The following is a 27,766-nucleotide window of genomic DNA, read 5'->3' on the forward strand; positions in this document are numbered from 1 at the left end:
GCCACAAGTAATATTTTATTTTATATTTTGAAAACCATTATTAACAAATTCAGGCAGGGGAATCACTTTTCTAAATCAAAATTTTGCAAGATCAAACTCATGTTGTTTTGTCCATCAGATTATTTTGTTGTTAACTTTATAGATCACGATTACATGTTTGTGTCTTTTAACTTAATCAAGACTCCACTGTTGTCTCCAATATAGGAATTGAGCTAAATAGGTTAGGTTTTACATACTAGTAGGTGTTTATTACCAGTATTATTATTCAGATGCAAATTAAATCAGCTAAAAATAAATAGCTAACTGCGTTATTGAATTTAGCATGTATGAGTTCATAATAGCTTTTCCTATACATGCTCATGGGCTTGTAGCAGAAGCCTCCAATGGGTGTGGGCGGCTCTAACAATAAAATGCTTTGTGTCCAGATTGCTTCACTGCACTGAAATGTTTACATTCAGAACATAGTGAACAAGAGCACTGAAGAGAGAGGAGAGGACTGCAATATGAAAAAGCACTGCAGCTTTATGTGTTAGGATTACGGTTCATTTCATCCCATACAAGTGAGGTAAAAGCTGACCTCTAGCTTTGAGATTCATACGATATAGAAACACTAACGCTGCATAGTTTGTACATTTTTCCATCTTTACTATAGCTCTATGTAGAATTAAATACCAGAAATGATTTTTGCGTGATGTCAGATTTGTGTGTTTGTATCATTGCGGGAACTGCGTCAAATAATGGATGTACTATAAAGATGAGTCAATCTAATGTAGTGACTCGTATCCAGTGGCCTGTGGGGAGTTTCCCCAGGAATCAATACAGTCTCTGTAAAATGGAGCGACAAACACTGGACTGACCAGTAGCCTGAAGGATAATGGTTTGTTGGGTCTCCCAATTCAATGCAGTCCTGATTCCTTTTTAACCTTCAACTGCAATGTTGGATTAAATGCTGTAATAAATTAAAACGACGGCGGTTTAACCAGGAAAACGGAACAAGAAAGTACAGTAAAATATGATAAAAAAGGATTTAAAAAACAGTAATATTTGAAAAACTCTTGTTTACTAAGACTAAGTGATATCAAAAGGCCACAGTAGTTTTACTCTAAATTGATTCTGTCACGTGAAGATCTGTCAGCATCAGTATTCTGAAACCTCTGACTGATTAAATCTAAAATGGATGATCCTACACTGAATAGAAATGCCTTAAATCAAAGTATGGAAATTGGGTGTAAATACAGAAAATGGAGCATTTTAAATGCTTTGCAACACCACTCCAACATTAGCTCTGCATAAAAGCTTTATGAGTTGGCTACTTCTGACTAAACTCAATTTGTTGTGATCAAAATGCACAAATTGATGCCTATGCATAAAAGATATTCAAGTTCCTGTAGGAAATTTAAATAGCAAGTATTGAAAGTTTTGGACAGGGCTCCAGTTGCTAAATAAGTTGCACATGTGTTAAAAGTAAATCTGTATTCTTTGGGTTTATAGTCTTGTGCAATTTTTTTTTCTGATGAATGCTGGGGTTAGTCACCTTCAGTCACTGTGCAGCACCTGAAAATCTGCACAAAACCAGTAAGAGAATTCTGAGGAATGGGTGGAATCCTGCTAAGCCACGCTGTGCAGCTTACAGTCTGCGCCGTGGGAGCCCAGTGCCGCTTGTGACGTTAGGGCTGCATCCTGAAAATAGCTGTGAGATCGAAGTTCTGCACACAGACGGATCTTCCGAGGGAGCGGAGAGAATGAGTCAGCTGTCTTGGCTCACACGGCCAAGATGGAGGGAAGGAAAATGAATGGTAAATGAATCAGAGGTATAGATAGACACCTTCGTCGCAACTGAGACCTGAAGCTGAAGGACCGCCACCACAGTCCAAGAACCCACGCCTTAACATTAGGAGCGGAGGACAGGGCCCTTGTTGCTAAGGAATATCTGTTACCTTGGTGATAATGAAAGATATTTAAAGATGAGTCATGGAGTTTGAACTTCGGGGGGGGGATCAGCTTTTCTGCAGGGCTTCTTACTGGTCCAACATGTGTTTGTCATGTCCTGTGAGTCTGTCATTACCAACAGGTCACCTCCCTGATGCATGAGGTGTGATGTGGAAAACATTAGAACAGAATAGATCTAAGGAAGATGATGTAAGATAGAGCAAGCTTTGTACACCATTTCTTTGTTGGATAAAAACACAGTTTAAGAGCAGAAAAAATTTGCTAAATGTACCCTGCTGCTGCATTTTGTTTTTTCGATTCTAGTGTGAAAAACCCCCACGCCGGGCTTAAATAGCATTTTAATGGAACCGAAACCAAATTGCCAGGAAGGAAGGGAAAACCTTAACTCTTATAGGTCAGGTGCTCTGCAAGATTGCAGGACTTCTGAATGTGTGTGTTGTAGATCAGCTCATAAGCTGCAAAAACAACAAAGGAGACTCCAAAATCCAACAATGTGTAGGCGAAGGAATTCAGAGCCAGACGTCATTCCCGCTCAGCATAAATGCGTCATCCTCTTCTCTGGAGCCTCTCAGCTGAAAACAAAATAAACAGAAACTGGCAAGTCGAAATCAAGGCATGTGCAGTCCTCCGGACCCCTGTCAATGGTTAATGATCTTCTTTTTGTATTATTGCTAAAAAGGCCGTGACTTTTTCCATCTTTACATTTTTTAAACTTCTATTATTTTGCTTCAGTAGGAATGCCAACAGGTCATCACCCTAATCTTTAGCTCCTACCTCAATTTGTCGAATTCAAGCCAGTACTCTGGGCTGGTCACTCACTGTTAGCAAAATTGACAGATTACTTATCTAAATCTAGCAGGGCTTTAATAATTTCCTTTTGTCGCAGTCCTCTGCAGTAATGCACTGATACTCTTTCTTTTCAGCATGTTATATTCACTCTGACTATAAGAAAAGTGCTCGTCAAACAAGCTGACCAGCTCAAATTCTGCACAGTGTTACTGTATTCTTAACTTTGAAACACTGAGAGCTCACCAAGATATTTCTTTAAGGTCTACATCAGGGGTCACCAATTAAAGATCAGCAAGGTCCAAATAAAGAAAACTATCAACCAGTAAAGGCCCAGAGACATTTTTATTATAATCTGTTACTTTAAACAGAATTTAACTCTGAAATAAAAGGTTTTTAATGCACACATGTTATATATTGAATTTTTAAATAAAAAATAGAAAATCAAAAAATAGAAAATTTTCCCATTTAAAAATCTAAATTGCTTTTGAAGCAGAGAACAACAATCGTTCAGTTTGGTATATAGACAATTTCCTGATTCACATATTTTATAAAACACCTGAACTGACCGATTGTTTTTTCTCTCTTTTTTATGGATTAACGAGGCTTTAGGCTGACCTGCAAGGTTTTAAACCTGGGTTTAAATGGCAACAAAGCCATTCTAAAGCACATATCAAGGTGCTCATTTTGTAGCCTCGTGAGACCATCCTGATCTCGCGAGCTTTCAAGGTTTCACTCGCAGATCAGTCTGGAGACTCTCTGTTAAAGAAAAATTGGAGCCGTTCACCAAACGAACGTCCAGTCAGCGTTGGCTTTGAGGCGGGTTGAGGTGTGACGCAACGAGAAGCGTGACAGTTCAGTCTAAAGAACATGGCGGCTTCAGCCGATGAAACTAGCGTTAGCGTGGCTATCGAGCAAGTTTTATCGGAATTACAGAGTATTTCTTCACTGAAAGAAGAGCAAAACACTGCTCTGGAGGCTTTTCTCAGAGGAAAAGATGTTTTTGCTCTTCTCCCGACTGGTTTCGGCAAGAGTTTGATCTATAAATTGGCTCCTCTTCATCGTCGCGCTGTTAGTATGTCATATGCTTTGTTGATCTGATTGGTTTATTTGGCCCGTCTATCACCAACATAGGCCAATCAGCTAACCAGTATTTTCGCCCCTTCCCAAAATTACTTCAACGGAAGGTTTCTAGATGGATATGCGGAGCAAATCCATCTGGCGGAGTCAGGTTACTGATTTTGAGCCTGTATCAATATTTATTTTGATTATGTTCATGGTGGGAAATCCTGCTTCACAGCAGCAGGTTGAGCCAAACATACTCAAAATGCTCAGGGTCATCTTTGAGCACACCATTTTACTTTTTTCCCCCCTAGTTCACCACACAGCTTGCCACAGGTTTGCCTGCTGTGTCTAAAAGTGGCTCGCTGCGGTGACCCAGACTGACACAGCTCATTGGCTAATTTGTATCACATGCAGCCTGGTCCTGGAATCTCCCGAGGGCTTTACCATATTAACAGGAGAAGCGTGTGTAAGTGAAGTTAGACAGTGTTGTCAGACAACATGCAGTAATTTGTAAATGTTGTAAATCAGGTTGGGTCCGGATTAACAAGCAGGTGGGTCCGGATCCGGACTGAGGTTCGGTAATCCGTGATCTCTGGTCTACATGATTACAGATTTTGTTTTTAACACGTTTACCAATCTAGTTTTTTTTCTTAATATCTGGACCAATACCGATAAGAATATTGGATCTATGTATCCCTACTAACAGTGATGCTTTTAGACTGAGAGAGGAAGCCCAAGTATTTAGAAATCCAAGTTGGAAAGCTTCATGCTGAAAGACTCGAGGGTCAGATTTAAAATCCACAAACTTCTTGATGCAAGACAAGAGTCCTACTAACTGCACCATTGTGTAACTCTAGCTTACATCCCACTAAGCAACTTATCGATACTTAATCTTAGCATTTTCTACATACCTGACCTGCTGTCATAAAATCCAATAGATGTCAGAGCTCAGCTGGTTTTCTGGTGTGAATATTTTACATGTTGACAGCTTTCTGTCTACTTGAACGTCCGTCATACTGGAATGTTCTTAGGTAACTTCTTAGGAAGAGAAAGGTTTTTCTGTTGGTAAGATTCCCGGAAAAACTTCTTTATTTTATTTATTTTTTTTTTATCTCTGAGGTTACAGATAACATGACATAGCATGAGAGGGGAGATTGATAATTGCTCAGGTCCTGACAGACACTGATTCATTCTGGGGTAAAGATACACTATAGCGGTCTGGACGTGTCAACACTCGTGAGATGTTGAGGAATGGATGATATGTTCTACAGTGGTTTCTTTCACAGTGCATAGTGTTTTATGGCTCAACCTTCTTGTCTTCACTTGTACTCTGCAGTAAGAGCCTTTGGATATGAAAGCGAGGAGGAATTTTTCTAGATTACTTTGACTCAGCAACCTAAACACAGACTCTGTCCATTTAAGAGCAAAACAGACTGAAATATTATAGCATAGTGTTTCTGAAAGTGCATGCTAACCCTGCACCCTAATGCTACGTTCACACCAAATGCAATTTCAGCAGCAAAAAAGGCGCCTGGTGCTTCATTTTTGACACTTGTACACATTAAGTTCAGACGCACCTTAAAGGTTTTTAAAGATGAATCTGATGCTTGTGCTGCTCCTGTGTTCAATGGTCCAGAGTGGCTCTGCTATATTTGCCATTATAAGTGAGTAAAAAGTAGTTTTCATATGTTTTTATGCAAGAAAGTCTACCTTAAAACATTGTCTGTGCGGTCAGTTCAGCCAGATTAGCATCCTGCCTTGAAAAGTTTTTTGGCAGACCCCCACATACTGGCAGTACGCTGTCACTGAGAATACAGCAGCAGCTGCCTCAGGCCCGATTGTCTCTTGGTGTTTTTTTCCCGCTACTGTTAATGGCTGCTGGAAGTAGATTTTAGTGTTTCTTTATGGTATGTGGTACAAATTGCAGGCACTAGAATAATAAAAACGAATATATTTTTCCGGCAGGTTTCGACATTATAAGTTATATTAGGCATTACGAAACTGTTTCAGATTAGTGATCATAGCGCTCTTCATCAGCAGTGCTGTGTCTGTCTCCCTGCCAGCTCCCAGATCAGCTTCAATGTTTGGATGATGCGCTGCGTTAAGCAGCAACAGTTTAATTTTTCCAACTCCAGCAGCTACTGCTTGTGTAGCTCTTCATGCGCCTCAAGGCCAATTTATGCTTCTGACGCATTGCCTCTGCAACCGTCAAATCTGTCTCTGTGCGTGACCATGCCCCCCGCGCAGAGGTTCTGCAACCGTCGTCGTGCACCTAAAAAAAATCCTGACTAAGCTGCTTCAGCTGCTCGGATGCGTCAAGATGCGCTGCTTCTCTAGACGCGTTGCAGGATATTTTGATGCACCTTGATGCACGTCAGCCATAGACTTTACATGTAAACCATCTGCTTCTGCTGCTCCAAAAGCGTTTGGTGTGAACGTAGCATAACACATTCAGCCATGTAGCAACAAAACAATTTCTTGCGATTGAATTTGTTCACATTTGGTCACATTACTGCAAAAAGGCCAAAGCAAGTGTTTGGCATATATTTATGTTTGGTCCATTACAACCCGCAGCTTTCAGAAATCACTGGATTTAGTATATTTGGGTAAGTCAGTATAATCTGTGTTTGTTAGTAAACAAAAAGTGGCTTGTAGAGGTTGTTTAACATTAAACATTTTAACATTTAAGTATAGTGGTGCAAAGAAAGCAGTGAGAGTTTCTGTATTCATTTGATCCCTAAAGGAAGACGGAAAAAACATAGAGGACTAAAGTTTTTGGACTTGAACTTAAATCTTAAAATATTCCAGGAATACGACATTGTTTTGGTAAAACATGGCAGTGTTAGCATCATGCTATTCTTTATCAGAGACAGAGAAGTTTAAAGGGCTGCAATGCGAAAGGGTGTTTCTTACTCTTGTTATTATATGACCCAAAGATCTGATGCTTAAAGGTATTGTGGAGGACCTCTCTACTTTAAAGAAAATGTACATCCACAACCCTGTATCCACTCCCGAGAGGGAACGCCTATTAAAAGCGTGCGAGAGCATGCACAAGCACATTTATCCTCCTTCACACTCTGTTTAAAAGTTGCTTTTCTCATAGCTCATACAAGCTTACTGTGACCAAACGTCCGCCCTAACCCCTAAATCCCTCAATCGATATATAATGCGGGGACTATATAGTGGACTTTATGGCAAACTCACTTAACTGACCGTTTGGACAGATGATCACTCCTTTTTGCTTCCCGTTGGTTATGTAACTCCTCCTCCACCACGCAGTGCCTGCGCCATCTTTGTTATTAGTCGCAAATCCTGTAACACTTTGTGAGAAGAGCTCTGGAAATGCACATGCTCAGAAAAAGATTGCTAACGGGATGAGCCTTACGTAAACATTTCATCAGAATGATTGACAATTAGGAGGACCACTTATTGAGATGATCCACCTGGAAATAAAAGATTATCCTCTATACCTTTAAATTTAATCTTTAAATAGTAAATACATTAGAATTGCCATTAATTATCCAGCTCTATTTATTTGTACATATACTCTGCTGTTAACCATCTATTATTTCATTACACTTTGCAGCTATGCAATTTTTTGTCAGTATCGTTGTTTGCTGTCTTTATATTCTGTATGATTTCTGCATTGCATCTATTAAAGGTTGGGTCATTTGCTACTGTTAGTCACTTAACAATGTGTGGGTTGGGACCTGATGACATGTTCATGTGTTCTCCAAACTTGCGATATTCTTGTGGCCTGTGTTTCTCTTTTCTCCTTTGGTCTGTCACATTGTCTTTTGTGGCATCTGCTAATGGTTTCTGTATGCAAGTTGTGTATTTGGACTTTCTCTGCGCTCTTCAGACCTGTATCTTTGGCTTCTGTTTTCGTGTAATTATCCAAATATACATTTTCAAACTTGCCTCTGTGTTTCTCAACCTTCTTCTGCCTTGTTTTATTTCTGTAGCCTTTTTTAGCCATTCCCCTGTTGGATTTTCATCCCTTTTTGTCACCATCTCTCCTCGGCTTCTCTTTGAGACTGTTTTAATTCTTCTTATAGCTAAGCTTGGCTTCAGGATCTTATGAGGGGCAGGTATTCGTAGCGCTAATGGCAGGATGAATCTCACTATAGCTCTGAGGTTATGGATGAGATGTATGACATTCTACGTGACTGCTTTGGTAAAGAGGTGGCGTCCTGCTGCAAGGACAGAGAACCTTGACAGCCTGTGTGTTTTAGTATGTGTGGTGGTTTCATAGAGTTGTAAAGTCACAGTGTGTGTGTGTGTCAAAGCATTAACATTTTGGGTCCCGTATCCATCAAGCCTCCCTTTCTGCTGTTGCCGTGGCAACAAACAAGAGAGGTTACCCTAACCGCTGTTTTGTACGTCTTGTTTTTTTGTACTATCACAGAAATCCCTGAGTGTTTGACTTCTTATTAGAGTTAATGTTATCTAAGTTTGCTTTATAGAGACAAATGTAAGGTGAAGATGTTGTCATCATACCTTAATAAGAAAATGTTTTCTGCATTTTGAATGTACCTACCTTGAACCTCTCGCTTTGATTTCTTGTTGTCTCTGACCTGAATTGGTTTTAGCTATTGTTTTCTGTTGTATATCTACTACAAATGCACCTACCGACATGGTTTGATGCTTGCTTAAGCCGGGCATACACTGCGATTTTTTTCAATCGTTGCACGCAGCTACAGCTCACACTGAACGACGAATCCGCTGGGTTTAAAAGTTCACAGCTCCCGATATACTGTATGTTCTCACACTGTGTCCCGATGCTCTGATGCGATCTAGCTGCTCTGTCTCATGTATGACTTCATTTTGAGCGCCTCACCAATTGTTAAAATAGATATGTTTGTGGTTTCTTCACTCAGAAACGAAAGACACGTCATCACAATCAGTAAGCACTTGCATGTGAAGGACTTTCTGCTGAGAAAACATAGAGTTTCTAGCTACCATCCCAAAGTATAAAAGTCATCTGAGTCGGGTCACTGGGCTATTTCTGGGGCAGTTTCCAATTAGGGCAAAGCTTTGGAGTATGTTGCTCATGTTGGGTCAACTGATGAGCCCCACTTCAAATACTAATTGTATTGTGCTTACTCTCAGAGCATCATATAAGTTAAATGACCAAATGTATGCAAGAGCAGCTGTTTAAAAATGTGTGAACTTTCAGTTCATAGACCGATTTTCAACTAAATAAACACTTTGAAGTACTACTGTACCTCCTTATCAGGAAAATGTCTTTTGTCCTATTCATACCAGAGTTGTAATTAAGAATATTTTGCTTAATGTTCATGTTATTACATCCATGGCCTCTAACTATAAGATCAAAGTAATACCACTTGTGTTCTTATGATTTTAGCCTTAAAACTATTACTGTATTGCTGTGGATCATTCTGAGTAGCAGTTCTACAAATCTATCCTAATGACCACATTATGTTTTAATTATGTTGAAATATTATAATTAAAGTAAAGAAGTTCATTGTCACTTTGAAAGCAAGCTGCTAATATAAAACTTTCGCAAGAAAATATACAATTGAATGTTAATAAATATACAAATAAAGCTGGGAATATATTAGAAATTAAATATTTAAATCACGTGATTTATGATTTTTGATCTTAACTCCCTACTGCTTATTTATTTCAACAACTGACTTCCTGAAACAGTAAAGCAATATAAAGTGCATTTCTTCTAATTTTTTACAGTTTTATGTCAATTTTTCAGTTTCTCAAAATGATTTATTGAAATATTGGATTATTGTGTAAATATGATGGTGGCAGAAGTAATACTCTCAAGTGGAATATTCAAAACATTTTAATTTCTCAGATATTTACAGTTACTTGACAACAAAAACACTGAGGTTGAATATACACATCAATATGCTAACATTAAAGATGATGATTATAGAAATATTTAACTGATTTGCACTGCCGACTGCTTATATTCACAGTACCAATTGTTTACATTTACATCTGCAATAATGTACTTTAACTGTAATATGCAATTACAGTACCTTCCACTGCACTTTAATTTAGATAGCTTCTTTCCAAACTTTATTTATTCATTTTATAGTAAAACCCATCTGTATATATGCTATTGTACATAACTGTAAAAACCTTTTTTTTATAGTAATATCCACCTGTATATCCAGCTGTAAATTTAGTTGATATCACTAGTGATCTATATATTATATTCATTGTTTATAATAGTATTCATCTCTATACTCATTCAGTAGAAAACCCATGTCCTGTATTTATGGAACCATTATTTATCCTGCACTTGCTGCTATTGCACTTCTGGTTAGACCTAAACTGCATTTTGTTGCCTTGTACCTGTACCTGTGTAATGACAATAAAGATGAATCTAATGTAATCTAATCTAATCTAATGCTCTTTTCAGAACTAGATTTTGTCTTATGGGGTAAAGAGAAAATTATGTATCTTTGCAAATTATCTAGGAGTCTTCAGTGAAATTATAATTAACTACTTGAATAAAAACGTATTAAATAATCAATTTATGTAGATATTAGTACTTTTAAATATCAATTTTATGCTGAATGATTATTGATAAAAGTAGGTATTGACAATATAAAAGATGAAAGATAAAAGACAAGTTTATCCACTATACCTTTTAGCTAGACGGATGTTTAAATATATATGAGTCTATTTTTTAGCAAAGGCTGTAGGAAAGTATAGTTTGTCTTTAGAAAATATGGATGTTTTGCCCGTTAATTGTCCTGTTGCAATAGCGTAGATTGACCTTGAGGTTCTAGTTATCCACTTTCGGCCACCCCTCAGTGTACACTGGTTATTGCCTGGCCACCCTTCTTAACATTTTCTGGCTACGCCTCTGGCTATCAAGAGCTGGAGGGGCTTGAGGCTTCAGTAGTTTCTCTTCTCACACAGTATGGACAAAATGATTTGTAACATTTGATGGTTTAAATACACCTGCATTAAACAAAACAAAGCACTTCAGCAGCGCAGGCCTCCTTTAATAACTTTCCAAGGATTCAACTCATCTTGGTCTATGTTGTCATATTGACAGAAATAACAGCACCATATTTTGCATTTCAAATCATGTTCTGTAAAACTGGATTGTTTTTCAGTTTCTGTTGACACGTTGACAGGATCATTGTGGTCTGCAAAAGATCTTCATTTTGCTGTCTTTCGATGCAATATCAAACAACAAAACTGATTTCTTATTCTTTGCGGTTTGATTGTGATCAAAAGGTGATTTTGTTAACTAACTATACTGGTAGATTTTGACTCTAGTCCACGTGACTAACTTGACGTCATACCTTGGATGAGCCTATACTCCCACCTGGTTACATTAACTCTTCAGTATGACGGGCAACATCATAAACATAGAACTGCAATGCAAAGAATTTGCATCACTGTCGATCAAAGAGTCTGGCCACTTTGCCAACTCATTACATTCTCTAACCCGTCATGATCTACGACTGTGATACTGCACACCCTGAGCTGATATTTACATCTGTCACAATCCAAAAACCTGGTCTTTAATGGACAGAATATGCAGGATTATTTTTTATTTGATCAAAATCACATTTACTAGTCCTATTGCTAATGTAGACCACTGTATCCTTTATACCACTTAGATTGCTTGACCTAACTTTTAGAAGAAGTTAAAGGAATTTCTGTTGCACTCCTCTGGATACCATGTTATATCATAAATATTTTACACAGTGGCGACCATGCAGTTTAAGATTTTATTCTATTTAGTGCTGGAGTTGTCCAGATACTAAAACTCCAAACTTGATATTGATACCCATAAAAATATTCTGTACCATTTTCGATACCATGGCGATATAAAATGCCAAATATTTGAAGATACCCGGTATAACAAATATGTTTATTAACATGAAAAATGTAACTTTCTTAATCTCAGCATGGTAAATGCTTTCTCAATATAATCCCAGATTGTTTTCCATTGCGTTACAAAACTCCTGCAGTCTAACACTGTGTGCTTTAAAGATGTATTTCAAGTTAGAAACTTCAAAAAGTTGAAATCTGAGTGGGAAAAATCCACCTGCTTGGATCTTTGCTTAGAATACAAAAAATAAATAAATAAGTTCCTATTAAAGTTTTATATTAATGATGTGTTCACAGGCCTGAAACCCAGCAGAAAGCCCCGGTTACTACCCCTCCCCCTCCCCCGCCACCTCCTCCGCCTCCCCCTGAGCTGGCAGGACAACCTGAGCCAGAGGAAGAGATCTTGGGCTCTGACGATGAGGAGCAGGAGGACCCAGCAGACTACTGTAAAGGTCAGAGCTACAGATGCGCACGTGCTGAATTCATCCCTCCGGGACCTTCCTCCTTCCTCCACATCTGTTTTACAGAGTCCTTGCTTCACTTTTTACTGCTTTCAGCTCCCATCTGATATTTATTGCACTGTTGCTTTTATTTGGGTTTCAAAAATGTTTCAATGTTTCTTGATTCCAGCAAAGAATGAATCAACAGTGGTTCATAGTAACTAAGGCATTTCTTACTTTAAACTGCATCTTTATACCACTTTTTTAATTCTTCATCACTCTGTAAATGATGAAAACCAGGAAAATCCAAATTTGTAGTTTATTTTAACTTATCCTTTTACTTTCGGTCTTGGACGTAGCTCACAAAAGTCATATTTCTATCCACATTCGAAAGAGATAAATGAAAGAGATAAAAGAGATCAAACTTCAGGAAACGAAGTTAAAAATGGTTAAAGAGCCAAAGATTCCTGTGTGCCCAAGATGAAAATAGGGACAGCTGCGTCTCCATTATTGAATTTTAAGTTCACAGATGTTGCTTATCAGGAGCCAGTGTTGCATATAATATATTTGTATTGGATTAAATGGGTCGTGCTTCTGTGCAAGGACAAAGAACGTTACTTTTCTCTGTGATTTAATCACTGGACGATCAAACACTGAACATGTGATCCTCTGTTTACCGATAATTAGTCCCTAAATGGTCAAAACAATTATCAGGGTTAGCTTCCGTGTCACTAAGCTACAGTAAGCACTTGGCATGCTGAGGTGAAGGATGTTCATGGTGTAGACAAAGCGTCTGCACACCGTCAGCATGCGATTGTAAATATTATTACCTTACATTTATGGAGCAAATGTATGTTATGTAACTGTTTTTCAGCAAATCAGAAAATACATTCCAATGATGCTTAGATTAATTCTTTATAGGGCAAGTTAACGTTTTTGATCACTTGCATACCCCTTACAAATGGATTCTCCCTCGTCCCTCAGTGAGCTCTAGAAGCACAAGATCTATATCCAGCAATTCTGCAAAGATGCTGCTACATGGCTGTACATCCTATTTTGGTGTTTGACCAATTAGATGAGCCCTTGAATGATATATAAAGTAAAGTTAAAAAGTTAATAAGCCTAATTAACAATTATATTTAGGTCTATAAACTTAAAAATGTAAGTGCCAGTATTAGCATTAATGCCTCCAAGGTTATGTTGTACCAAAAAAAATTTATTTCTTTCATTCTGAGTGTTTTTCATGAATTTCTAATAGAAGCACTTTTGTTATTTTTCTATATATATTCGGTCTAGTTGGCGTTTCTTGTTATTACATCGACATACATTTTTGCCATCAAAATATCCATATTTTTTGAATGTTACAAAGGTAATAAGGTCTTGTCCTAGATTCCAACACTATTGGCTTGAAATTTGGATTTTCAAAGTTTTTCACTGAGTGCACTATGAAGGATTTAAAGGCTCTTTTGGTAATAAAAACCTCACTCAATTATTTTTTCAATAACATTTTATTTATTAAGTAGAGCTGTATATTGTATGGAGAGAAAGCTAATTTTGGTACCATCTGATCAGAACTCCCAGCAGTGGAGAACTTCTTAGGCAACCTCTAGTGGTTTATTTCCATTTATGTTTAAAGATAATTTAATTTTAGGGGAAATGCACTAACCTTTACATATAAAGGATACCCTTCTCCTCCTTTGGTGCTGTTAAAATCTTAAGTAGCTCATGCATTTTCTGCTATTGTGTCAGTATCGGATACACCTCCCTGTAACCTCCCCCCCCTCGCTTTAATTCTCGCAGGAGGATACCATCCGGTAAAGATCGGGGATTTATTCAACGGAAGGTACCATGTGATCAGGAAGTTAGGATGGGGCCACTTCTCCACAGTATGGCTGTGCTGGGACATACAGTGAGTCTCATCACCCTCACACAAACACCTTGACTGTTGCATAACCTACACATCAGCTTCCTTTTTCTTTATGCACATCCTCTGCAAACACAGTGCTGACCCAGAAATTCACAATGCAGAAGTTCACACATGCAGGTTCCTGCTTTTTAAACAAACGTCACGTATACCGCAAACACATACCACACGTGAACCTACTGAAAGCATCTTGCTCATTTCCTCGCCGACAGCTGCAACTAACACCATCCCGCCTTGGAAACCGAACCTCTGAACTTGAACTATAACTTGGTTTGCTGTGGCAACCAGGGCAGATGGCTGACAGGATCAGAAGCCAAGAGAAACCTCTCACCGACTGATGTGCGCACTCACAAACTCACTTACTCAGGTCGCTGGTGTTAATTACACTAATGTTGATTAAAGGATGGAGTAAGGTTGCAACTTTATAGCGGGCACAACCTGGATCTGTCTCAAACTGTTAATCAAATCAAATAAATTATTTTTTGTAAATACATATTATTTGGTCTAGTTTTTGCTGTTCTTTTTTTTTAAAGAATTAATATATTTGTTGGATCAGATTTTAGACTTAAATTTGGGTTTTTGTCAATTGAATTGGGCATAAACTATAATTTTTTTTAATCTGGCTGCTCTTAAGATGTTTTGAAAAGGAAGTTTTTCTCACATCGCTGTAAATTCCAGGATACATCAAACATTTACTGATATATTAATGAGTCTCAGCGGCTCTGAGCTCAAAATCTTAAATCCTTAAAAAAAAATTAATTAGAAACTATAAACAGTTTTTTCATTAAGTAAACAAACAAATCAGTTTTTTTTCTTTATCTAAGGAAACCCAGCAGATTAAATATATTCAGACTCTTGCAGATTAGTCTGTGGTGAAAGTGAACATAGCAAACATTAACAATAGAAAAGAAAACTTCATCTCAACTAGGCTAAGTTTTGTGAGGGCCTCGGCATCAAAGGACAGAGCTTTGAGCAGATGGAGCGTTGACATAAAAGGAGCGCAGAGGGATTTATCCAGGAGTAATCTATATCTATATAGAGAGAAAAATAAAAGGTTAATGGTAGTAGTAGCTGATTTAGTGACTATAGGAGAGAAACGCAGCTAAGTAGATGAGCTCTGAGCCCGTTTTCAATTCAATAGGATAAAAAACTGCACATACAGTTGATATTGGTGAGCTCAGCTATATAACTGTGTTTCTGAGAAAAGAAGAAAGGACCAAGTGTTTCCAAATATAAATGTATGCCAAGCAGGTTTTATATCAATGTTTTGAGTCTTTTTGTTAAAAAAAAAATATATTTATTTTTTTTTTGCATGGTTCATTTGCTAATTCCTCTCTTCTGGTCTCAATTTTTCTGCTAACTTTTACAGCATGGAGATACTAACAGTACAGAAATGAATAATGTGCTGTCCATGCGAGGAAATCGCCTTTTTTTCTTTTTGCATTATCTCTGCACATTTTCCTAAATAAATGCTTCACAAAAAGGAGGTGAAATATCATAAAAGTAAATTTTACTTGCAAAAAATACATCATGGCTTAAAAAAGAAAGATATATAAAATGAAAACTTTCAAACATAGATGACCATGACATAGTCCTTTTGTTCTTATATGAATGCTTTATGTTAAGAAAAAAAAAAGTAAAGCATTGTATTATCATCATAGATATTCTGAAGGTTTGTAATCCTCTTTTATTTGAGCTTTAGGGAGAGAATATACATATTTAATAAAAATACCCTGAGAATATAAATGCAAAAGGACGTAACTTTTCAGACAAATGTGATTAAGCATAAAAGAAGAAAGTCCTGTTCCCTCCTCCAGTCTATCAATCAGTTAATTTGTTTCTGTTTAATCTCAGAGTGAAGAACTTTGTGGCGATGAAGGTGGTGAAGAGCGCCCAGCACTACACAGAAACGGCCCTGGATGAGATCAAACTATTGCGATGTGTGAGAATCTGATTGGTTTATTTATTTCTTTATTTTGACCATCTTGTCATTTGTGACCGTTTTCCCTTTCTGTTAATCCAAGTGTTTAATATTTTTCAGCTCCTGAGCTCCTCCCTTTTTTCCTCACCCTTCTCATTCTGTTCGAGCATCTCAGTTTTTCTTGTCAAATTGTGCACAACATACTCATACTGCAGTGCTTATCCATTCAGTAATTTGCTCTTTTGATATATCTTCTAACTAATATGTTTAATTGAAATATCCCACTTCGCCTAGCCGCTCTCTTTAAATTTCTTCTATTTTAACATATTTCCTTATCCGCCTTGCCTCCAGGTGAGAGAGAGCGACCCCGGCGACCCAAACAAAGACATGGTTGTGCAGCTGATCGACGACTTCAAGATCTCTGGAGTCAACGGCATACGTATCCTCTTTAGACGTCTGGCTGTTTGTGTTTTCATGTGTGTTCCCGTCAGAGGTACGATAATGGAATCCCTTGACTCGTCAAACCAGATGTGTGTATGGTGTTTGAGGTGTTGGGTCATCACCTGCTGAAATGGATCATTAAATCCAACTACCAAGGTCTCCCGCTGGCATGTGTCAAGAGCATTATCAGACAGGTGAAAACACAAACACACACTGTGTCCTTATAGACACTGCTGTGGTAATTTCTATTAAATATGGATGAAGCAGCTTTAACGTGGCCAAGGATAGCATCATTTAAAGTGTCCTGGTTTTTTCCATGCATTTTAACTTTTTTCCAGAGGTCTTTGAAAGAGGCCCAGGGCATCACAGACCCTCCGCCTTGCTCAGCAGTGTACATGCTTCTTTTTTCTAAGCCGAAACAAGGCTTTGTTTTTGGTCCACTCTATAAAGCCTCAAACTCGAGGCTATTTCTGACATTTTGAATTGGAAAAGCTTCTTGGATGGGAAGCAAAATGTCTTCAAACTTGGAAACAAAGTCCAGTGGATTGTTTTTAACTTATTTTAGAATTCCTTTTATCCTCACCAATAATTCAACCTGGTGTGTTTGTAGCTTATGAGTTTAATCTTAGTCATTTGGCAGCATGAAGTTTGTGATGTTGTTAATTAAGGAAAAGGCAAACTCTGCTGATATTGAATCTCTACAAACCTTCTGCTTGTCCCTGATGATAGGCTGTGTAGATCTTTGATTACCTCCTGATTAGAGCGTGTTTGCATGTCCTTAGTTTTAAGGTAGCAGAACAATGTGGATAATTCAGTTAGGTGCAGACAGTAGTTCAATTTAGATCCAAGCACTGCTGCTCCTCAGACACTAGACTGGGGGGCATTTTCCCATCAGCCACCTGATTAGCATGTGAAGTCGGTGAACTATTTTAGTCTGGCTCCGTCTCAGCCTCTATTAAGATCGAAATCATTATTTTCTTTTTTTTTTAATCATTGAAAAAGAAGCCGATTTAAAGAAAACAATGTTTTAAGAATTTAAATTTTTGTTTGATAAGCTGAATCAAAATGAAAAGTCAGCGATCTTGGCATCGATGGAATAGCTACTATTTTCTCCAAAGTGAAGTTTATCATCTCTTGTTTATCTGAATGATTCTGTAGGTCCTGCAGGGTCTGGACTACCTCCACGCAAAGTGTAAAATCATCCACACAGACATCAAGCCTGAGAACATCCTGATGTGTGTAGATGACGTATTCGTGAGGCGCATGGCCATGGAGGCGACCGAATGGCAGAAAGCTGGAGCTCCACCCCCCTCCGGATCAGCTGGTAGCCAATCAAACATTTTCATCCTGGGCTGTTTGTTCTGGAAATATGCAGGTTTGGTTTATGTCACTTAGTGAAGATAAAAATCAACCTTTGAAGGAGAAAAGTCCCATAAATCTAAAGGCTGTTAGAGTCGCCCTTCAGGGATCATCCGGCCCTCCGCTGAAGGCAAGCGAGCCTGAACTAGAGCTGTAAGCGTTTATACTGACACTGATTTTCGTATCATATTCCCTCAAAAAACATGGTGGACAGTGGGAATATAATAAAAGAAGAAAGGCTTCATGCAAATAGTAAAATAAAAAAAAAATCTTATCAACCTTCTATTCCTTGTAAAGTTTTGGCCTCATAAGAGTAAAACAGTGAAGAGAAAACAGTTTTCTGACATTTGTAATAGATTTAAAACTGCAAAATCTGTGATTCTTACAATTAAAAAATGATATTAAACATTTTAATACTATTTATATACATACATCTTTATAACTCGGATTTGTTTCTCTTCTTTTTTCTGTTGTTTATTTATTTCTGGTATTCTCTTCCTTCTATTTTTATAAGTAATAATGACAGAAATTCAGAGATGCAGGACCAGGCACCATGACAGTGACAGCAAAAATGCAGGGAAGCTGCAATAGCATCACTGTGCAGTGTGTCGTGTTTAAACATAGTGTAATGCAGGGGTGTCAAAGGTCAGAGGCCATGCAAGTTTTCTGTTGCCCCTTAGTGCACACATTTTTCTAGCTGGAGAAAGATTAACCTTTTTTTTTTTTTTAGCAAAGATTAAAACTTTTATTTTAGCCCAAGAAGTAGAAAACAGAGAACCTAACACATTCAGGACTTTGTAAATCATGAAAGATTCGACATATTGTATGATAATAACAGTGTTTAATTTAAGTGTTGCATGTTTAGTTTATTGATGAGAAGATAATTAAAAAAAAAAAGTTCAGCTTTTTAAAGCTGAAAAAGATGCTTCTAGTTTCTTAATAATAGCCTGGATTTCTGCTGAAACTTGAATGCTTGAGAAGAAAAGTAGCTCATCTGAAATTAACATTTAAAGCGATTTTAAAGAGCCTGAACCCCATTGTTAAATCCCTAATTCATAGCTGAGCCTTTTGTGCTTTCTGAGCCGCATCCCTTTTTCTACTATGAAGACACTTTTCCTGCTTTCCCTCCATTTTTCTTACAGCAACTTCCTCCAGTGGAGAGAAATATTACAAAAACTGTCTGTGAACCTTGTCCTCTCGCTGAACCCCAGCATGAGCTGTCAGTTGCCACCATCAGTTGAGTCTTTTTTTGAGCGGCTTGCATTTCTACATTTGAAAGGGAATAAAACCAGCATGGTTGGAAACAGAATGCTCGGTGCTGGCGGAGTCTGTCTGGGACTTCAGAGGCAGAGCTAGTTAACGCTTTTAAACGCAGCCATGTGTCGTATTTACAGCATCTTCTGCTGGTTCTTTGACTGAATGGAGGTTTGAAGGTTTAGAACGTTAAAAAAAAGTTTGAAAATGTTGAGCTTATGTTTGAGAATACTTCAAAAATCTGAAAGGTTCAGTATGATATTCTTAATGAGGATCTGCAGATCATACCAAAAACAATACATTTTTCCTGAAATATTAATAACTAATGCAGTGTTTACATTGGTGAGCTATTCAGAGAAAAAATGAGAGAGTGCACTTTACTTTATTTTCCATGTTTGCACATGTATAGGACCACCGGTATCAAATGTGCTTAACGCTGCAGTGAATAATTGAAGAGTTTCATTGATCTGCAGGGAGGCAGGAAGACTTTGGGTGTGTGCAAGTTATGTTTCTTATTTTGTTTGTCATATTTTTAATCCAGACTTTAGACAAAGCCCACAAAAATCAACGATTTTTCCTTGGATTTTATGCACCACCCCAACACTGGTGCAGTACTGCACAATTTATAAGCAGAAGAAATAAACGATACTTTGGTTGAACATCTGCAATAGTTTAAACAATATCACATTTTTTACTATACTTTAACTGTGTTAAAATGAGCAAATCTCAAATTAATTTAGTACCTATAAAACCCACCAGGGGGCAATAATCAGGGCAGCTGAAAGACTCATGGTCACTCTGGAGGAGCTGCAGAGATCCACAGCTTAGTTGTTTACTTTACAAGTATAGACTTTATGAAATAGTGGCAAATGAGAAGTCTTGATTGCAGTTTGCATTAAGCCATGTTAGGAGAAAATGAGGAGGAAAGCTCTCCAGTCAGATGAGACTGAATTCCCTCTTTAAATTAGGCTGAACATGAAAATGTCGCAGTGGCAGCATCATGCTGAGGGGTTGCCTTTCACCAGCAAGGGCAGCTGGTCAGAGCTGATGGCCAGAAAAAAAAAAAAAAAAAGAAAAGTTATGAATAGGAAGGAAAAGCTGCTGGGGGTCTAGACTCTACTTGGTGTTGGTCCATGACATAAAATCCCAGTATAGATCATTTTAGTTCTTGGTATTTTTCTTTTCAGGGATCAGTGCTTTACCTAAAGATCCTGGTTGATAAATGATCCCACTCTGAAGCCACTCATCATTGTCTTTTTGTCCGTATCTTTCAGTTAGCACAGCGCCTCAGCTCAAACCGGTGAGTACATCTGATGTGAGTATGAACTGAGAAGAAAACACACACACACTTACACAACCCCCACACACAGCTTTGTTTTCATGACATATGGGGACATTTCATTGACTTACATTCATTTTATATGGCCTAAGCCAGACCCTAACCCTATTACCAACATGTACCTAATCCTAACCTAAACTGAATTCACACCTTAGTCGTAAACCTAACCCCAGCTCAAAGAACAGAACTTTAACATATAGGGACCAGTTAAATGTCCCCATATGTACCTGTAAATCCTCGCATGTAGGATATTTTACAAAATACTTCCCCAACATTGTAGGTAAAACAAGACTCCCCACTCCCACCGCCCCACACACACTCCCACATACAATACATAAAAATGTTAGAAAAACATTCAGCCTCTTACAGGCTTTAGAGTGGAAGATGAAACGCTGTTGGAGTAGAATAAAGTTTAAAACAGGAGAAGTGATGAAAAAGGATGCATGCTGCCACCTACTGAATGAGAATCATATTTAGATTTGTCAAAAGAGAACAATCTTGATTAGGCTAAAGGGTTTTTTTTTTTCTCTGTCCATATATCAGCAACACAGAAAACCATGGAAGTGTATAAAGGGCAGTGTTAGCCAAAAATAAGTTGAAATTATTTGTGTTAACTTAATTGGATTTGATTTAAAATTAGTTTGGTACATTAAATAACAATAGTTATGTGTTAAATGTTCAACTCTGGGATGTCCAATAAAGATTGTTGTCTCAGCTTTTGTCATTCAAAGTTCGGACTGAGTGAACCGAGTTCTTCACTATTAATATTTCTGTGTTTATGTTCAAGTGTTTTTTTCCATTTTGGTCTCTGATTCCGATCTTTCTGTACTTCGCCCTCTTTTCGCCTCCAGGTGGGAAAAATCTCCAAAAACAAGAAAAAGAAGCTGAAGAAGAAACAGAAGCGGCAAGCCGAGCTGCTGGAAAGACGGATGTTGGAGATCGAAGCCCTGGAGCGAGAGGCTGAGATAAGGGAGGAGAGGGCCAAAGAAGGCGGGGATGAAGGCGACTCTGAGCAGAGCCTGGCTTCGACGCTGAAGCCACCGCCGGCGTCCGTGGGCCCCAGCATGGCTCTGGGAGAGAGCGACGATGATGACGACGATGACGAGGATGGGGAGGATGAAGAGGAGGAGGAAAGGGGAGAAAGGGAGAGGCCTGTCAGGTTGACTAATCATACATGTGAGTCCTTATTGGTCAGACATTTGTGACTATTTAGATCTAAAACTGTTCATCATTTAGGAGCGCAGGTTGGATTTTCTTTGTGTGAATTTTGTCTTTCCTCACATGGTCACAGTCATACATCCAAGCTGCAAAGCCAGCATAAATCCTCACTTGTATTTGGATAAAAAAACAACAAAAAAACAAATTTTCCCTGCTATTAGCAAGCTTCTTCCATTCCGTTTTACTTAGATGTTTCCAATATTTCTCGTTGCTTATTTACATTTTTTTTTCTGAGCAGCACTTTGGTTTTAAGCTCCATCTAAGCTAGGTTCATGCAGGAGAGGTCAGGGATCCTTAAACCAGGGCAGATATATGTTTAAGAACCTTTTCCTAGTGATATACTCAGTAATATTCAGATATTTACATCTACATGTCATGAGAGCATAAAGTCTAAGAAGGCTGTTGGATTTATGGTCTTCTAGCTCTATTGATTGTAAGCAGTAGGAATAATTTTTGAAGAAATGTTTATGAACAATGGGTCTGTGGTGATCAAGCATGGTAGAAGCAGCATCATGCAGTTAGACAGAACAAAGAAGCGAACTTCCACCAAATTTGAATGAACAGACTTAGACTTAGACTTAGACAGTACTTTATTGATCTCTTGGGAAGACTCCCTCCGGAAATTAAGGTTACCAGCAGCTTACAGGGCAAAAAAGTATTAAGTTAAATTAAGTTAAAACTAAGCAAAAAAAAAAATTATAATACACATACAAATATAAAAAATGCAAATACAAAAAATAATACAGATTAAGTACAGTGTATATAATAGGAGTTGTGTGTATGTAATATAGGAGTTTGGCGGATAGATTAACCAGTAATATGGTTTGCACTTGCACTAACAGCCAGATGGTTGAAGCTTTAACCTACTGTAAATGGGTTTTCCAAGCAGTAACCTCAAACAACCATTTAAAACTAGATAAGAATTAATAAAACAGGCTAAAACAATCAGACCCCAAAAACATGAAACATTTCTTATCTGTATTTCAGAGCCATTGCAATGAGAGTAGGCTGGTGATTAAAAAAAAATATCCTGAACTGGTCGTATAAAGAGATAAAAATATAAGGTTTTTCTTTAGAGAAATAGTTGAACCCATCTCAGGTAATAAAAATAAGCTAATCAGAGCTAAAGACAGTATTTAAAGGGCTTTAAAATAAAATTTCTATCATCTAAACTAATTTAAATTGTGATTCAGTTTGCCAGCTTGCAGATGCAGGTTTGTGCAGCCTGTGAATGGGAAGGATGTGGACTGGCTCCAAGCATTTAGCCCACACTACTTCTACAGCATATGAGGGGCCAGGCTGATTGATAGAAACAAACGTTTTCTCCGTCTGCCTGCTCCTCCTCCACCCCCCTGTCTCTTTCATCTCCATTCTCTCTTTATTTTGCCGTTCCATCCCTCTGCCCACCTTATCTTTGCCTGGACTCACTGTTTATCCCCTTTCCACCCACTTACTGCTTTTCTCTACATGTTAGGTGCAGCACCTCCCCAGGAGCAAAATGAAGTGCCAGAAATCCCGGCTACTAACCAGCAAGAGGAGGGAGAGGAAGAAGAGGAAGAGGAGCCCACGCCTGTCGCAGAAAAAGATGCCCCATTTCCTCCCACCTTGGAAGAAGGTAATGGAGATTCAGAGCCAGCAGACGGGGAGAAAGACGAGGAGAAGGAGGAGGAGAAAGAGGAGGAGGAGGATGAGTCTTTAAAAGAAACGGTGAATGAGAACGTGAAGGAAGAGGAAGAGGTGGAGGAAAAGGTTGTGGAAGAAGAAAATAAGGAAGCAGGAGAGGAGAAGCAGGAGGAGGATGGAGACACTGGAACAGAAGCACCAAAGACTGAGAGCAAAACAGAGGAGGAGGCAGCTGAGAAAGAAGATGACTCAAAGGAAGGGGAGGGGGAGGAATACGAGGAGATCTATGACGATGAAGACGACGATGATACGACTACGACCACAGCAGACCTCCTAACTGACAGCACCTCTCCCATTAAGCCCCAGATCAGCAAAACGAATACAGCTAAAACTAACGGGCACGTTTTGTTAGTTTCTGATTCACTAAGACAAAACCCCGGCAAGACGCCCCCTCCCTCACCCACCCCTGAGCCTCTACTCTGCCCCCTGGTGGAGTCCGAGCTCAGCTACACGGACAGAGACATCTCGCTCAGCTCCGGGTATGAGATGTATAACGGCGAAGTGGCCGAGCCGGCGCTGACCAACGGCTCCAGCGAACAACATCGATCCAAGATGCCCCTCTTCCCCGAGCTGCCTCTGGATCCCGAGCCGGGGAACCCAATTTCAGGGGGGACAGTAGACATTGGGACAGAACCCTCAGCAAACAGCCCTACAGCAGACCGAAGTCGCACTGTGTCATCGTCAAGCACTGGAGACACACCAAAAGGTAAGTTAGAGCTGAACGGGGTTCAGTGAGAAGCGATGCGCTCTAAGTTTGGGGTTTCCCCACAGTGACTCTTATCAGAGCATCAAAATCCTGCTGTGTGCATCTTTCCTTAGATCTCTGCAGAGAATAAAGCATCTTTTTTGCTGATTTATGTATTTAGTTAAAGGAACTGCTCCAGTAGAGAACTGCTCCTAGCTTTTCAGCTGCTTATCTCCAATAAATAGATTTTGTTCAGATGCTTTTTTATGGTGGAAAAGGACAATATGTTCTATTTGCTATTTGTTTTTGTTTTTTTGTACTTTCACGTTGTCTTTAGACAGTTTTATCTTTCCTTGATATATGGTTGTTTTAAAGGCCTTTATAAATAAGGTTGAGTAGAGCTGGGTTGAGTATATTCAGGTGTGGCAAATATCTTTTCTTCATTTTTTTTATTCAGATAAAAACAGGATCTTCCCCATGCATACTTTCAACTTTTTCTGTTTTAGATTTTTTTTTACATTTAAACGACAAACTTAATTAGGATTTTGTGTGACAGCCCAACACAAATTTCCAGGCATAATAAAAGGGAACAATCTGCAGCCTCCATATATCCAGTTCTTGGTTTTTGGATGCCAAAGAAAGATTTGCTAAAACCGTCAAAGACAGAAAGTTTTTCGGCTTTTACAGTTCAGTTAAGGTTATTCATCTTATTGTAGCACTCTCTGCAATTTTGTGCTTTATCAAAAATTGCCAAGAACAAAGCCAATGTCGATAGAAAACATGGTTCTCTACAAGCTATGAAGGGAAAAAGAAAATGTGTGGAAAAAGGTGTAGGAAATCAGATCAGCCTGTAAACACGATCTGCATGGTAAGACATGGTAGTGACAGCATCATACTGTGGTAGGGTTATTTATCATCGGGACAGGGAAGCTGTGGAATAAAATTTTAAGATAAAAGCTGCAGATGAAAAGGACTTGGACTGAGGCTGACCTTCCAATGGACGATGACAGTAAAATGAATGAACACAAGTACAATGTTTTACAACTACCGGTAGATAATACTGACGCAGGCTAGCCCTCATCCTAATCACACATTTGCACAAACGTTGAAATGAGCTTTTTATTTAGACTCTATCTGACTTGGCTTGAGCTCTTTTACAAAGAAGAACAGGAAAACCTTTAAGAAAAAAACAGCATCTGAATAGAATTATTTCTGTAGCATTTCTGTGCATTCAAAAAAAAGTAAAAAAAAACCCCAAACAAATGGACTTTGTTTCCAAGTTTGTTGACGTTTCACTTCCCATCCAAGAAGCTTTTTTAATTTAAATGTTAGAAATAGCATTGATTTGCTTATACAGTAACCGAAAAAAGTATTGTTTCTGCTTAGACAGCATGCAAATTGAAACGAACATACATAGACAGGTATGGGGCATTTCAGGCTGACAAAAGAAGCCAAACGACCCCCATTCCAAAAGGGGTGGACCCATTCGTCCTTTTCAATCACCATGTTGTCTAAGAAAAAACAAGGCTTTGTTTGGCTACATAAAGCACCTCAATGCTATTTATTTCTGACATATGAATTGAAAAAGCCTCCTGGATGGGAAGCGAAACATCTTCAAACTCGGAAAAAAAGTCCAGTGGATTGTTGTTTTTTTTTCAACTTTTTTGGAATGACTATGACCTGGATGACTGAAAATCTACTCTACACTAGCATGGTTCTGTACACTAATTTACGCTGGTGTGTCGGATACATGTACTAATAAAAGCTTGCTGTTATTCTGTGAGAAAGTGTGAAAAAAACATGGTGCATATGTAAATTCTCAGTCATTTGGGTCATGGCAACAAAATAACAGGCTTAAAATGAAGGCAACCAGACTTTCACTCAGGCTCTAGTGTGATCGGCCAGAAATGACAGATCCATGTGTGTTAAAACATTTTCAGGAAAACTCAAAAGTCCCTTTGCCTCCAATTTAAGCCTGTTTTGTGGTTAATATATATACAGTTAAAATGATTGCTTGACCCCTAGAGTTAACAGCTTTTAGCTGAGGTTGAACACAGATGTCCACAATCTGATGTAGCTGCAAACTGATTAGAATCACACGCCACTTATGACACATTATGATTCTGCATTTACCTGCAAAGAAACCAGCACAAATAGCATATTGAAATATTATACCATGTATAAATATATATAAAACAAATCACTGCATGTCAGTTCTTTGAAAACAGTTTGGGTCTGATTTAAACATTTCCACCCAAATTCTTCCCTTTATGTTTTTCTGATAATGACTCTGCATTCCTCAACCACATACACTTGACATTTTACTATCACTGCTTTGAACTGTGGAAGAAACTGAAGCAGCTGGTGGGTGTAAGATGTCTCTGGGTGTTTAAGCTCTGCTCTTTGTTACTCTCTGCATTTATCGACAGCCCTCGTGAAAAACTATTAGACACCATTAGTTTTATTAGCATAATCTTTTGCTAAATGATTTGGGGGATTATTATCAGCCTCACTGCATGTTATGGCAGGAAAACCTGGGTTATAGCACCGCTTTGTTGTCCCAGTTGCGTTAAAATTTTTGATTATTACTCTGGCTTTAGGTATGGGCTGGTTTAGGTGAGTTTCTATTTTCCATTTTTTCATGTCAAAAATGGCAAAAGGAAAATTAAGACCAGTGTTATTTTGATTGGATTTTTTTCCTGAACCAATGTAACTGATTTTACATACGTCATTTGCATTGTTTTTATGAGGACGTTTGAGGTTAAAAAATTGCAGTTTGTAGAAATAAATCTATGATAGTACTTTTTGCCGAAGGATTATATGCAATAAAAGACATTTTTTCTCTCATTTAGGGTGATGCAGGTGCAAAAAAAAAAAAAAAAAATGTTTTTTTTGAAGGTATGTTTTAAACCTCTTCATCAGGGTTGTGTGCTAACTGTCACGCTCTGTCCACACCCAGCCAGGGCCAGAGCGGCAGACCTCCTGATCAACCCACTGGACCCCCGCAACGCCGACTCCATCAGAGTGAAAATCGCTGACCTTGGAAACGCCTGCTGGGTGGTAAGAAGAAACATCTGAGAAGTGCAAACATGCTGCAAATGAATAAACTACTGCAAACACAAAAATGAGACCAGCAAACTCAGAATTAATACACACATTATTTTTAAGTAAAAATGCTGCAAAAGAGAAACTCAAAGTCACAGAAAATATAGAGAAGCAAAGTGTAAACTTGTGGCAAACACATACACAACAACATACAAAACCAGGGTTCCTACAGCATAAGGCAAGTTAAATTTTAAGACCTTTTAATGCCACTTGAAATAAAAATTTAAGACCAAATTCACAAGAAACACAAGAAAAACCCGCTTGAGACAACGTAACCCAAAGGTTTATTTTAACATAAACCACTGCACTAATGTTTCAAATTTTGAAAAGCTTCCCATACAGGAAGAAAGCTTAAAAACACACAAATGACAGATATATTAAAAAAAATATTTACGGTAATCGAATTCACAAACTTTGTTTTAGCAGGGAACAAAACAAATCAGTTTTAAAGCCACAACATAACCAGTGCTAAGTCTTTTTTGCAGCTATTTTTCTTTGTATTGTTCTCTTAGTATGTTTGATTTGAGACAAGGGTGGAACAAAACTGAGAAATACCGGTTCTCGGTAACTCGATTTTGACGCTTTATATTTCGCGCTTCGCATGTGTGACTCCACTGCCTTAATTCCCATTGTTCTGAGCTTGAATGACTTCTTGCACAAAATACACTGAGCCTCATGTATGTTCCCTTGTTTTAGCCATGGAGAAAACTCTTTGCTGGATAGACAATTTTCATTACATTTATACTTGCTCATATTT

At 38.3% G+C, this 27,766-nt stretch overlaps 1 protein-coding gene across 5 annotated transcripts in view; it reads left to right on the forward strand.

Moving 5' to 3' along the window:
- LOC107101350 (SRSF protein kinase 2-like) overlaps positions 1-27,766 on the forward strand; it is an 84,299-nt gene that overhangs the window by 42,711 nt on the left and 13,822 nt on the right. For all 5 annotated transcript variants that reach the window (XM_015400233.1, XM_015400234.1, XM_015400236.1 and 2 more), the window contains 10 exons: positions 11,938-12,092; positions 13,881-13,989; positions 15,859-15,946; positions 16,277-16,364; positions 16,454-16,560; positions 17,525-17,690; positions 20,254-20,294; positions 21,170-21,494; positions 23,011-23,925; positions 26,864-26,964. In XM_015400233.1, coding sequence (XP_015255719.1) covers positions 11,938-12,092; positions 13,881-13,989; positions 15,859-15,946; positions 16,277-16,364; positions 16,454-16,560; positions 17,525-17,690; positions 20,254-20,294; positions 21,170-21,494; positions 23,011-23,925; positions 26,864-26,964 — 2,095 coding nt within the window. The remainder of the gene's footprint in view (positions 1-11,937; positions 12,093-13,880; positions 13,990-15,858; positions 15,947-16,276; positions 16,365-16,453; positions 16,561-17,524; positions 17,691-20,253; positions 20,295-21,169; positions 21,495-23,010; positions 23,926-26,863; positions 26,965-27,766) is intronic.

Source organism: Cyprinodon variegatus, unplaced genomic scaffold, assembly GCF_000732505.1.
Source record: "Cyprinodon variegatus isolate N-32 unplaced genomic scaffold, C_variegatus-1.0 Scaffold1085, whole genome shotgun sequence".
NCBI classification, from domain to species: domain Eukaryota; kingdom Metazoa; phylum Chordata; class Actinopteri; order Cyprinodontiformes; family Cyprinodontidae; genus Cyprinodon; species Cyprinodon variegatus.